This window comes from Panthera tigris, chromosome D2 (genome assembly GCF_018350195.1).
Source record: "Panthera tigris isolate Pti1 chromosome D2, P.tigris_Pti1_mat1.1, whole genome shotgun sequence".
NCBI lineage: Eukaryota > Metazoa > Chordata > Mammalia > Carnivora > Felidae > Panthera > Panthera tigris.
This window is the reverse complement of record NC_056670.1, coordinates 68,661,800-68,674,352: the sequence shown is the minus strand read 5'-3', so window position 1 is coordinate 68,674,352 and position 12,553 is coordinate 68,661,800. Positions and strand designations below refer to the sequence as shown.

The following is a 12,553-nucleotide window of genomic DNA, read 5'->3' as shown; positions in this document are numbered from 1 at the left end:
TGTGTCTCCCTCTCTCTCTGCTCCTCCCCTATTCATGCTCTGTCTCTCTCTGTCTCAAAAATAAATAAACGTTAAAAAAAAATTAAAAAAAAAAAAAAGAAAGAGGATTGGTCAGTTACCTCGATTCCCACCGACTGGTTGTTCAAATCCACAGGAGGGAGGACTGGCTGCGGTCTGTTGATCAGCCACAGGAAGATGGCAGTTCCTAAGGTCAGGATGCAGATGAGTGCCGGAGTTGGAAGTGGAGAAAACAAGAAGTTAAAGATAAAAAGCATCTTTGTGAATAGCAGCAGGAAATTCAGGCCTTAAAAAAAAAAAGAAAAGAAAGAAGAAAGAAAAAGTTAGAGGAAATGGCCATATATATATTTTTTTACTCGATAGTTGCGTTTACAAAAGGACGCACACACATACACGCATGCACTCGCGCACTTCTAACCCTCCAACAAACCAGGGTTGGACTTCTCTCGGGACAGAATTTCTCTTACTGTTTACTTCAGCAAAGTTGAAAATAATACAGTACATTCTCTACCCGCCCCCCACCCCGCCTGGCCACAACTTGACTGTCCTCCCACAAGGCAGAAAGGATTAAAGGAAACAGGTTAATCATTTCCTAGACAATTTTGCAAAATGATTGCCTTTTTGTTTTTTGGCCCAACAGGGCCTAGAAGAGCCTTTCTGGATCCAAACTAAGCTGGTTGTCAGAGGAGGGCACCCTGGAGAGCTTCTCCTGCCCAGTCAGACCAAGGATCAGGAAGGACTCTTCTGGCTGGATTTTTCTAGTACAAAACAAACAGAACAGGGAACCTCTGTAGAGGTGACAGAGCAGATTTTAAAAATCAAGCTTTCTGCATGAATGACATTTCCTGCTGACCAGCTACACCTTGCTCATTGCTTTCTTTCTTGAAGCATAGGGAGAGTCTCAGGGATCAACAGCATCTCAGCTTGCTGTGTCCAATGTCCTTTCCTCCAGGGAGCCTTGGAGAAACCATTTTTACTGGAGGCAATGTCAGCCAGGTACATGGAAAGGGTGCTGGAAAATGCACCTGATGCATGGTAGCAAGTGAGCACTGAAGATTGAGGCCAGGAGGAGATCTCAGGGAACTGAAAGCAGCAAAGCTTTTTCCCCAACCCAGCTTTTCTTGTAGCTTCTAGCGATGTCTGGCTTCAAACTGCTCTAGTAGAAGGAGCTAGTGTTTGGGCAAGTCCTAGGAATTTACTCTGGCTAAGGCCATCTCTCCCATCTCTTGCCTCACAGCTTTCAGACTGGATTGTTTGCGAAAATCGTGGAATTTAATCCAACCAATGTCATGACATAGCATTTTACAGATAAGCAAATCGGAGCTCCCAAGGGTAAAGTGACTTGTCCAAGTTCACTCAGCATTTCCTGCTGCCGCTTCCCCATCAAAATCTGCAAAACCCCTCTTTCATCCCGAGTCTAGCTTTGGAGTTCAAAGAGACTGAATCTGGCTGGAACCGTAGAGGTGACGGCGAAGGAACATCTGAGTGTTCTCAAGAACACAAATTCTGAATTGCCTTTACTGTCACCTCTAAGATTCAACGGATAAAGAAGATATGGTTTATATATACAATGGAATACTACTTGGCAATGAGAAAGAATGAAATCATGCCATTGCAGCAACGTGGATGGAACTAGAAGGTATCATGCTGAGTGAAATAAGTCCGTCAGAGAAGGACAGATATCATATGTTTTCACTCATATGTGGATCTTGAGAAACTTAACAGAAGACCACGGGGGAAGGGAAAGGGAAAAAATAGTTACAAACAGAGAGGGAGGCAAACCATGAAAGACTCTTAAATACAGAGAACAAACTGAGGATTGACGGTGGGGGGGCGGGGGGGTGGAAGAGAGGGGAAAGTGGGTGATGGGCATTGAGGAGGGTACTTGTTGGGATGAGCACTGGGTGTTGTATGTAAGCCAATTTGACAATAAATTCTATTAAAAAAAAAGTTTACTGCAGTGCCTTATGGAATAGTATCTCAGAGATGAGACCAAACATTCCCACTTTAAAATTGAGAGAACAAAGCAAGCCTGAGAGAACAAGTTTTATCAGATAAAGATCATAGTTGCCCTGAGAACTCTGAGAACTTTGGGGCTGCTGCCATTAGCTGGAATCTGGAACTTTCTCCCTCCACCCCAGCAAAGGCTAACCGAGCTCAGGAATTGTGTGTGGGAGCAGGCATGGTCACAAGAATGCTTCAGCCATTTTAGCATTTTTCTGCTCCCTGATTGGCTATTACCTGAATTTGGAGCAGTCCCTTTTCCATTTTATGGAGGAAAACTGACCTTCCAGAGACTGGGATGACTGTCCCCAACTCCTTGGTGTCTTCCACATTGTGTTTAGGGGAAGAAAAAGACGACAAAACAAAAACAAAGGCAAGGCCCCACAGGTGCTAGGTCACATAAGGACTGGGGGTGTTACCTACTGTGACCGCCTGCCAGGATTGTGAGAGCTGGGATTTTTAGAATCCAGCCTGTCCTGGACTTGTGAAGTGGCACGAGCCAGCCACCCCAGGCGGGGAGGCGGGCCGCCCCAGGGAAAATTATGAAATTGACAAAGCAGGTAGCAGAGCTGAAGCGAGGAGAGACCTGCTCTGTGCTCACCCATCCTGCCACCGCCAGCCCGGTTCCTGAGCTTGGGGACACTGCCACAAGCCTAGTATCTTCTGATCTGGGATTCTCTCCTCTGTCCTAATCTCACCTTCAAATTAAGAGATTCTTACCTTCACTCTCCTTCTCACCTATGAGAACAGCCTGTCACACTGAGGACTTTTGCTCCCTTCTTGCAGACGGCAGATTTACATTTTAACAAGTGATTTTGCAAACTTTGTCTTCAAAAGAAGGGCTAGAGGTGAAATTTCTGTGGCAGGTGGCAGCCAGGGATGCGGGGAGGAGAGTGGTCGAAGAGTTGGGCAGATAGCACAGAGAGAGGCAAGGAGAGAGACAGAACCTGTGACCAGAGCAAAGTCAGCACCTGCTGTCGACCCGGCCTGGTTGTTACCACACGGTAATGTGAACCCACGATCAAGAGATCATCAGATTTTGTGCTCCCTAGAAAACCTAACACACTGGATTTTTACGAATCCTCAGTTTTAACTACAGGCCCAAGCAGTAAGAGTCTGGTATGGGATGAACAAAAAGACATCTGGATTAATCTGGACCATGGTCTGTCAATTCTTAAGCCTTCCTTTCAGACATACTGAAGTTACACAGCCCATGGATGTGATGAGACTGGCCACTTGGATACAAACAAGGGAGATACTTATGAAAGCCAAGCCCACAGCTTCAGGAGAATGAAGTACCTTGCTTGCATTGGCAAGGGATTTTATTTGGAGAAGTCACTGAGAGATATATCTGTTTGTCAAGTGAAATAGCTTACTCACTTTGTTTGCTATTGTAAATCAGGTATTGAACTCAAATAGGACATGTGCAGAATATCAGACAGCTCCTCTCTGCCTCTCCACATTGTTAAAAGTTTATTTATTTTGAGAGTGGTGGGGGGGGGGGGAGGGAGGAGCAGAAAGAGAGGGAGGCAGAGAATCCCAAGCAGGCTTCATGCTGTCAGCCCCTCACAAACTGAACTGTGAGATCATGACCTGAGCTGAAACCAAGAGTCAGATGCTTAACCGACTAAACCACCCAGGCGCCCAGCCGTTTTAAAATGTACAATTCAGCAGCATTTAGTACATTCATGATGTTGTACAACCATCATGTCTAGTTAGGTCCAAAACATTTTCATCACGCAAAAAAAAAAAAACCCAAGTGCCCCTTAAGCAGTTAGTCCCCCTCTGCCCTTCCTCCTCAGCCCCTGGCAACCACTGATGTACTTTGTTTCTATGGACTTACAAATTCTTAATATTTCATATAAATGAATCGTGTATATGGGACTCTCTGTGTCTGACATTTCTCGCTCAGCATATTTACAAGGTTTATCCACGTTATAGCATATATCAATACTTCATATCTTATGGCTGAATAACATTCCATTGTGTAGACAGACATTTTATGGATTCATTCATCAGCTGGTAGATATGGGGGTTGTTCCTACATCTTGGCAATGGTGACCAGTGCTATGAACATTTGTATGCAGATTTTACTATTTTCAGTTCTTTATGGTAAATACCTAGAAATGGAATTACTGGGTCACATGGTAATTGTATATTTAAACCTTTCGAAGAACCACCAAAATGTCTTCCACAATGGCTGTGCCATTTTACAGTCCAAACAGCAATAGACGGTTCTGATTTCTTTATATCCTCACCAACACTTACTATTTTCTGGGGGGTTTTGATAATAGCCACCCCACTAGGTATGAAATGCCATTTCCCTAATGACTAATGATGTTGAACATCTTTTCATAAGCTTGTTGACTATTTGTATTTCTTCTGTGAAGAAAGATCTATTACAGTCCTTCGCTCATTTTTAAATTGGGTGGTTTGTCTTTTTGTTGTTGAGTTGTAAGAGTGCTTTACATATTCTGGATACTAGACCCTTATCAGATATATGATTTGCCAATATTTTCTCCCATTCTTTCTTTCTTTCTTTTTTTTTTTTTAAGTAGGCTCTAAGCCCAGTGTGGGCCTTAACTCGTGACCCTGAGATCGAGTCAGATGCTCTATCAACTGAGCGACCCAGGTTCCCCTGCTCCCATTCAGTAGTCTGGATAGCCTTCTTAAGACATACACATATTTTTAACCTTATGATGCTAGTGCTAGAGAGGATTTGCAACTATATCACATAACTCTCTCATTGTTCAGTTGGGAGAAGCTGAGAGCCCAAGAGATGGTAAAACCTTTGGGCTACACCACTACTGAACTGGGAAGCTCTGGTTACCATCCCAACCTTTAGAATCCATTACAATTTCCAGATATGTTCAAGTAAATGAGGAGAAAAGCTACTGTCTCTTTTGTCACGTGTCCTTTGTCATTCAAATTACAATTCTGGTTCAGTCATTCAGTGGAACCCTCCACAAGGAGTTGATGTGGCGGCATTTCCTTCTCTCTTTATATCACTATTTGGGAAGGAATGGAGGAGGGGAAAGTGTGAAGGTGGCAAAGAGGAAAGAGAGCTGTGTTACACCGCACATAGGAGTGCCTGTTCCAGGTCATCTACAGATTGTTGAGCAAGCCATACTACACATTAAAATGGTTAGGATGGCCCCAGGTGGAAAGCTTCCTTCACTTTTTGACGTGGTGATAGTGACATACTGTAGTCCCTTCCACCAGGATGTCCATTTGTCCCCAGTCCTCCCCTTGGCTCCCTCCAGGGTCTTCCCTCCTCTGTGGTATGAAGTCACTCGTCTCCTGGCTCCTGACACATTTAGTTCCCAAGCTAGCTGAAGGATACCTTCCACCTTTATACCTGCTTGCAAGCTCCCAGGACAAGCCCCCGTGTCTAGGTTATGACTACCCCATATTCAGCTCTGAGTTTTGCTCCTTTGAGGATTTGGGCCACCATTTCTTCATGAAGTCTCATTTTCTGTGAATGAAGTCCCCAAATGGACCCTTCTACTATTCTAGTTTTTGGTCAACTATGTTTATTGCCATGAAGCTTTCAGGTTATCTTCGACCTACAAATATTGTTTTGTAGTCCCTTTTCTTTGAAAGATCTTATTTTTCCTACATGAATTCAGGTTTCCATCCATATGTCAATTCCCTTCAAGCCTCTGTATTTGCTCTTCCCTTTGCCTGAAACACTATTCCCCGGATCTGAAACAGTGTGTAATACTTATAGGCTGGGCCTCAACTCAAATGTCACCTCCTCAGAGACTTACTCTCTCTGATCACCCTACTTAATATTGCCTTTTCCACTCCAGTCACTACCACAGAACCTTGCTTTCTCTTCTCCATGATACTGTTCACTATCTGAAATAGTCCTAGTCCCTTATCATCCATTGTCCCTACTGAACTGATGTTCTAACTAGAACAGAGATTTTTGTTTTGTGCACTATTGTATCTCCAATGTCTCCACCATTTCTGGCACATAGTTAGCTTTTGATGAGTGGTTCTTGAATAAATGGCCAGTTTTCTGGTTTAGAACTGTCTGCTTTAAATCCTCTGTTAGACCACGTTTCCCTTCCTAAAACTCAAACTCCCAAATCTTAGATCATCAAAAGTCACTCTGGCCAATATTGAGATAGGTACTCCCATATCAGTATTTGGCACAGTATTGGGTTAGGAATGGTAGGAAGTGAAAAGGAGGCATTTCTAACACATACCCAGGACTACTCAGGATGAGTATATACCTCTGAGCTTGAAAGACTCTACAAGATGAATCTTATCAAATGATGTCATCTACAGTAGTAAGTGAGCAGGAAATCCAGCCTAGAAAAAATAATTGTGTCAAAGAACAATAAGGCAAATTATCTTTGCTTTTAGGCCTGAAGAACTAACTATTTTCTGTGTGGTAACGAGATATAAATTGCAATCATAAGCTTTTGGGGGAAAAAAATCTACCTTCTAGAATAGTATACTAATTTGGATTTAATTGGTTTCTCTGTTCCCCTACATGTATGGACTCATTTTGTGGTGATAGACAGCTCATTAAAAGGGAGACCAGAGTCCCCAGGTTCTTATTCCCAATTAGTTAACACATTCTTCTGTACTGAATCACTTAGTTTCTTCTAGGGACTAGGTCACAAGACTTTAAGACTCATAATGACTCCAGAGGGGCCTGTGTGTTATTTAGGAGGCTGTATATGAAAGTTATGCTTTCTTAGTTGGGCTTTAAATCACCTGCCCAGGCTCCATTGTTAGTTTCCCTAAATCCCTGCCTCCCCCTCCAATGTAGGAAGCTTCCACCTCAGTTCTTAACCACATAGTTAATATTTCTAGACAAATTCCAAAGTAATGGCAAAGGTCAATAGAACATTACAAACATACAAATAGCTTCATGAAAATAACTTTTCCTTAACATGCAGTGAACATGAAGCAGATGTGCATTCTATTTCAAGACCCTTCACCAGTATCTTCAGAGGTCTGGAGCTAAGGGTTTTCCACCTTTTCTTACACCAGTTTACTCTTCTGCATCAAATATAGTTTTCTGCTTTTGAAAAATAAAAGATATGATCCTGTTTCTTAAAACTTAAACAGTCAGAAAACCCTGATATTGGAAAAGCATTGACTTCAAAAGAGGGTCAATCTCAGCTACTCATGCTATTTAAAATGATGTAAAGGTCAGAAGGGCCAACATTTGGTTATATCTGAGATAAAATTTGTTGTCATATTTCCCAATTAAAAAAAAAAAAAAAACAGCTGAGAGGGGAGTCCTAAAAACTCTCTAAGGAAATAAGAGGCAATTAGAAGCCATGAAATAATTCAATAACGTGGCTAGTTACCACATTGGTAGCTAGAAACTCAATAGCTTTACTTTATTTCATGCAAATAGCTGATTCAAAAGTAATGGGGGAAAAGTCATTCACAATAGCATATATAAGAGTAAATGTGTAGGGGCGCCTGGGTGGCTCAGTCGGTTAAGCGTCCGACTTTGGCTGAGGTCATGATCTTGTGGTCCACGGGTTTAAGCCCTGCGTTGGGCTCCTTGCTAACAGCTCGGGCCCTGGAGCCTGCTTCAGATTCTATGTCTCCCCCTCTCTCTCTGCCCCTTCTCCACTCACCATCTCTCTCTTTCTCTCTCTTAAAAATAAACATTTTTTTAAAAAGAATAAATGTGTAAAGTCTCTATTTAAAAAGTTTAGATCTGAGGGACATAAGAAAGGCTTGAAAACTGGAAACGCATGCTTGAGATAGTCAAGAGGACCCCATATCCCTAAATGTATCTATACATTTAATGTAACTTTAATAAGAACCAACAGAATTACTTGGGAAATGAAAAGTTGATTCTAAAGTTCACCCAGAGGGGTGCCTGGGTGGCTCAGTCTGTTAAGCCTCCCACTTTGGCTCAGGTCATGATCTCATGGTTCATGAGTTTGAGTCCCATAGCAGGCTCTGTGCTGACAGTTCAGAGCCTGGAGCCTGCTTTGGATTCTGTGCCTCCCTCTCTCTCTGCTCCTCCCCAACTCATACTCTGTCTCTTGCTCTCAAAAATAAACATTTAAAAAATTTTAAAAAATACAGTCCACCCAGAAAAATAAAGCTTATTAATAAAAGTCAGAAATTTTTTTTAGAGTTTATTTATTTAATTTGAGAACAGACAAGCATTAGCAGAGGTAGGGCAGAGAGAGGGAGACGGAGATCCCAAGCAGGCTCCACACTGTCAGCACGGAGCTTGATGCCTGGCTCAAACCCACCAACTGTGGCATCATGACCTGACCCAAAAGCAAGAGTCAGAGGCTCAACCGACTGAATCACCCAGGTGCCCCAAGAATCAGAAAAGTTTTGAAAACCAACAGGAATTGGGGCTAGGGGGGACCAGAGAGTTCAACATTACCACATTTGCTTCTGATAGAGCTAGAGAAGTTTTCTATTGATCATGAATACACAAAACTCTGAACAAAATGATCCTGAAACTCCCAGGGGATATATTCACATATACTAAATTGCATTTCAAATAAAGATAGATTTTTTTTTCACTTAAAAGTATCAAGACAACTGGTTAGCCATTCAGAGAAAAGACATCAAGCTGATCACTGTCTTACCCCCCCAACAAAAATTAGCTCAAGATGGATCAAAGACTTAAATATGAAACAATGACAACCGTAAGAGTATTTGGGGATAAAAAGTATAAGAGAATGTTTTCTTTTTATAATTCTGGTAGGAGGAAGACTTGAGATAGACACAAAGCCTAGAAACCATAAATGAAAATGTTGGCAAGCTTACATAAAATTTTAAAAAATATTTGCCTTGCAGGAAAGATACCAGAGACAAAGATAAACTGGGAAAAGTATCAAATACTTTGCCTATCTAAAGAGCTCATTTCCTCAATAAGGAATGCTTAGAAGTCAACAAAAAACAAAACACAACAAACACAATAAAACACAAAGCAAAGGTCACAACCAGAATGTTCACAGCAAAACATTATTTATGAGAAAGACATTTATCTTTGCTTAGCATTTAATAAATGCAAATTTAAATGAAATGCCTTTTCCCCCACCCATAAGAGTAGCAAAGATGAAATAGTATAAAATGCACTGTTAGGGAAATGTAAATTAGGTGCGGTCTCCTTAAAGACGTGCTCATTGCCTTCTAACACAATTTAAAATGTGTGCCCTTTGAACTAATGACCCTACTAGTAACTCATCCTGTAGAAAGACATCAGTTCTATAAAATATATTACAAATGGCTGTTCAAGGTACTGGTTAGGAATGTGGTCCCCTACCCTGTGTGAACGTTTTTGTTACCTGCGTTAGATAACCTCTGTGTGGTTTCTTAAAAAAAAAAAAAAAAAAATTTTTTTTTTTTTAATCTTTATTTTTGACAGAGAGACAGAGACAGAGTGCGAACTGGGGAGGGGCAGAGAGAGACAGAGAGAGAGACACAGAATCCGAAGCAGACTCCGGGCTCCGAGCTGTCCGCACAGAGGCTGACACGGGGCTCGAACTCACAAACAGCGAGATCATGACCCCAGCTGAAGTTGGATGCTCAACCGACTGAGCCACCTAGGTGCCCCTGTATGGTTTCTCATCTGTAAAATGGCAATGAAAATATCTTCTTCGTGATTAAAGGAGTTAATGTACCTGTAAAGTACTTAGAACAGTGCCTGGTGTATAGAATCAAGTATCAACTATTCTGTTCACTATTGTTACATCTACAGGAATTTTTTTTTTTTTTTTATAATGCGGGAGACCAGGAAAGCCTACCTTGATAGGAGAGTAACCAAATAAATCAGAACACTGTCACACAGTGTGCTCTTGGCAGGTATTATAAAGAATAAAGCAGATCTGTATGTACTGATGTGGAAAGGGCTCTATGATACATTACTGAGTAGAAAGAAAAAAAAAAACCCCACTTGGACAAATGCCTATGTGTTTGTGTTTCTGAAAGTATATTCCTCATATGAAAAGATGTATGGAAGAAGAGAAATCATGAGTGGATTTTCCCGGAAAATTTCAAGTATTCAATCATTCAGCCAAGAGATATTTAAGGGCTTGACTGTATATTGGTGTCATTCCAGGTGCTGGGGACATGGCAGTGAAACCCTGCCCTTGTGGGGTTGTATTTTCTTGGGGAGTTTGACAAGTCTGACCAATGACTAGATTATATAGTATATGGAATTAAAAAAAAAATAGAATCAGGGAAGAGGATTGTGGACAGCGGGGGTTAAGTTTTCAAGCAAGTCTCATCAAGAAGGTAACTTGAGAGTAGGCGCTGTTTAACGTGAAATACGTGTGCTTTACTGCTTTAAAAAAGACGAGCAAAAACCCAAGAACAAACAAGAGCTCCAAATGACCCCACCTCGGCCTGAGGCAGCTGATCGAGAAAGTTCCACCACCTCGGTTGTTGACAATTCATGTGCCTGTGCCTGAGAACGTGGCCTCAGCTTCATTTCTGCAAGTGCAGCCTTCCCACCACCAAAGCCACACTGAATGAACGTGGCCGTTCTGAGCGCTCGCGTTGTGTGCAATCCTCTTAGCCACAGAGTGAGCCTGTTCGGACAGCAGCGCTGGGGGTGGAAACGTTTTTCAACCATTTCTTTAGCAGATAAAGAGAGCAAAGGTGAAGTTTGAGTCACAGGGCCAAAAGGGGCCCTGAAAGGGCACCTTTCAACATTCACTGCAAGGAGCCAAGAAGAGGCTGGCGTAAGATCCTGACATAGGAGATGGCAGTTGACTTTCCAGCCAGTCACCGCTGCCCAGGTGCTCAGGCCACCACTCGCGCTAGCCTTCTCCAGCAAGCAGTTCCAGGTCACTGGACACAGACCGCTCTCTCCATCTGGGGCCTGGTACCCAGTGTGCTCAGAGGCACACACACCAGGCGATGTCCCCAGGCAGACAGCAGAGGGCCGCCTCCTCTCCACGGGGTCAGGCAGGACAGAGCAGGGAGACTGTATTCCCAAAGGGGATCCCTATGAAGTCCCGGGGGGGGGGGTGACTGAGCGGTCATTTCCACAGCATGGAAATATTCTGTGAGTGTTTAATTAAAACAGGAAAGCGATATCAAGGTCACACGCCTTGCCCTTCCCCGCCCAAATGCTAGGCCATAGCCAACAACTCCAATTTGTAAGGCAGCTGGCAGGGAGAGGGGGAGGGTTAGGCTTGAAATGGTTTTCCTGGCCTGCGAGCAAGCACGCTATAAATAAATCAGGATGTTTTTAATGCATATCCATGGGTAATATCTTTGCTGCTGAATCACACAGGGAAAGCTCCAGGAACCAGAGCTCAGGAGGCTTGTACAAATCGGAGGCGGCTCCGTTCTATCCTGAGGTTTGGGCCTCAGGAAAGCTTCCTGTGACTCAGTGGACGCCTTGGCTGTGAGTGTTCCCAGGCAGTAGCTGTCTAAGCCTTCAGGGTCTACTACACCCTGCACAGAGCCTGAGGTCCAGCAGGAACCCTCTAGGTCCCAGCGAGCCACTTGTTCCTTTTGCTTACCAATGGCACAAGTTCAGAGGAGAGAACGAGGGAGGAACATCTGTTGAAGGAAACAGGTTGCAGCATTCAGTCCCACAAGGACCCAGTGTGCTCCTATACACACAGATGGGGCAGAGGTGGCTGAGTCCTCTTCCGAAATGCCACAGCCAGGGGCCACATGCCATGACATTGACCACACCAAGCAGCTTGACCTGAAGGGGCCCAAGGGTCACTCATTCTACAAGCGTTTGAATATTTGAGCACCTACTATGTGCCAGGCAGTGTGTTCGGCGTGCGGAAAGCACGCTGGGACTTCACGGTCAAGGAGGAGATAAAACCAATTCCCCAGGCAGTAAACAAATGCTTAATGGCGTATACACCAGTGTTGGCAGAATCTGGTGGACTGGAGAGCTCCATGTGGCAAGAGAGAGATTTACCCTCTATACTTTATTTATAAAATTACATATTTCGTTTTAAAAAGGAAAACAAAGGTCTTGGACCAACTGTGTGCCCAGCACTTTGCCATGTGCAGAGAGACATTTAGAAGACCTACCCCCTGCCAAGAGCCTACTGAACACACTTACAGAAGGATTCAGTGTGGGAGACGCAAGTGTAGACTGGACTAGGTGAAGGGCGCTGTGTGGAGACTAGACTCTCAAGGATGTGTGGTTCTTGATCTCCTAGGTTTATGGCCAATGGTGTCATTTCCAGGGTCAATCAAGGAGGATGACCCCACCAATTAGGCCAATGGCTAATAAGTCCCCAACTAGGATTCTAACCATGATTCTGTCAAACCATCTTTCTCAACTGTCATCTCTGTCTCTGTTTTTTTTTTTTTTTTCCACAGAGAAGGGAGGGGAGGGGAAGGGAACACCCAGATGTGGGGGCAGAGGTAGAGTATGACTAAAGGCGCTGATGTGGGACAAGCATGATACCTGGGGAAGGGAAATAGTGAAGGGGTGTTTCTGATGCAGGTAGAGGATCCATCTTTAGTTGAAAGGAAGGTGGGGGAGAAAAAGCCTCCAAGAAGACTGAAGGTGACAGTATCTGGTGCTTGGTGGAGACACCAT

At 43.4% G+C, this 12,553-nt stretch overlaps 1 protein-coding gene across 5 annotated transcripts in view; it reads right to left on the bottom strand.

Annotated features, from left to right (window-relative positions):
- Positions 1–12,553, bottom strand: part of ACSL5 (acyl-CoA synthetase long chain family member 5) — a 45,106-nt gene that overhangs the window by 25,452 nt on the left and 7,101 nt on the right. For 3 of the 5 annotated variants that reach the window (XM_042960670.1, XM_007087176.3, XM_042960668.1), the window contains exon 2: positions 120–304. In XM_042960670.1, the coding sequence (XP_042816604.1) occupies positions 120–275 (156 nt within the window). In that variant the 5' untranslated portion in view covers positions 276–304. Of the gene's footprint in view, positions 1–119; positions 305–1,043; positions 1,202–6,263; positions 6,350–12,553 lie in introns of those variants that run through there. The other 2 variants (XM_042960669.1, XM_015539828.2) reach the window with 2 other exon arrangements.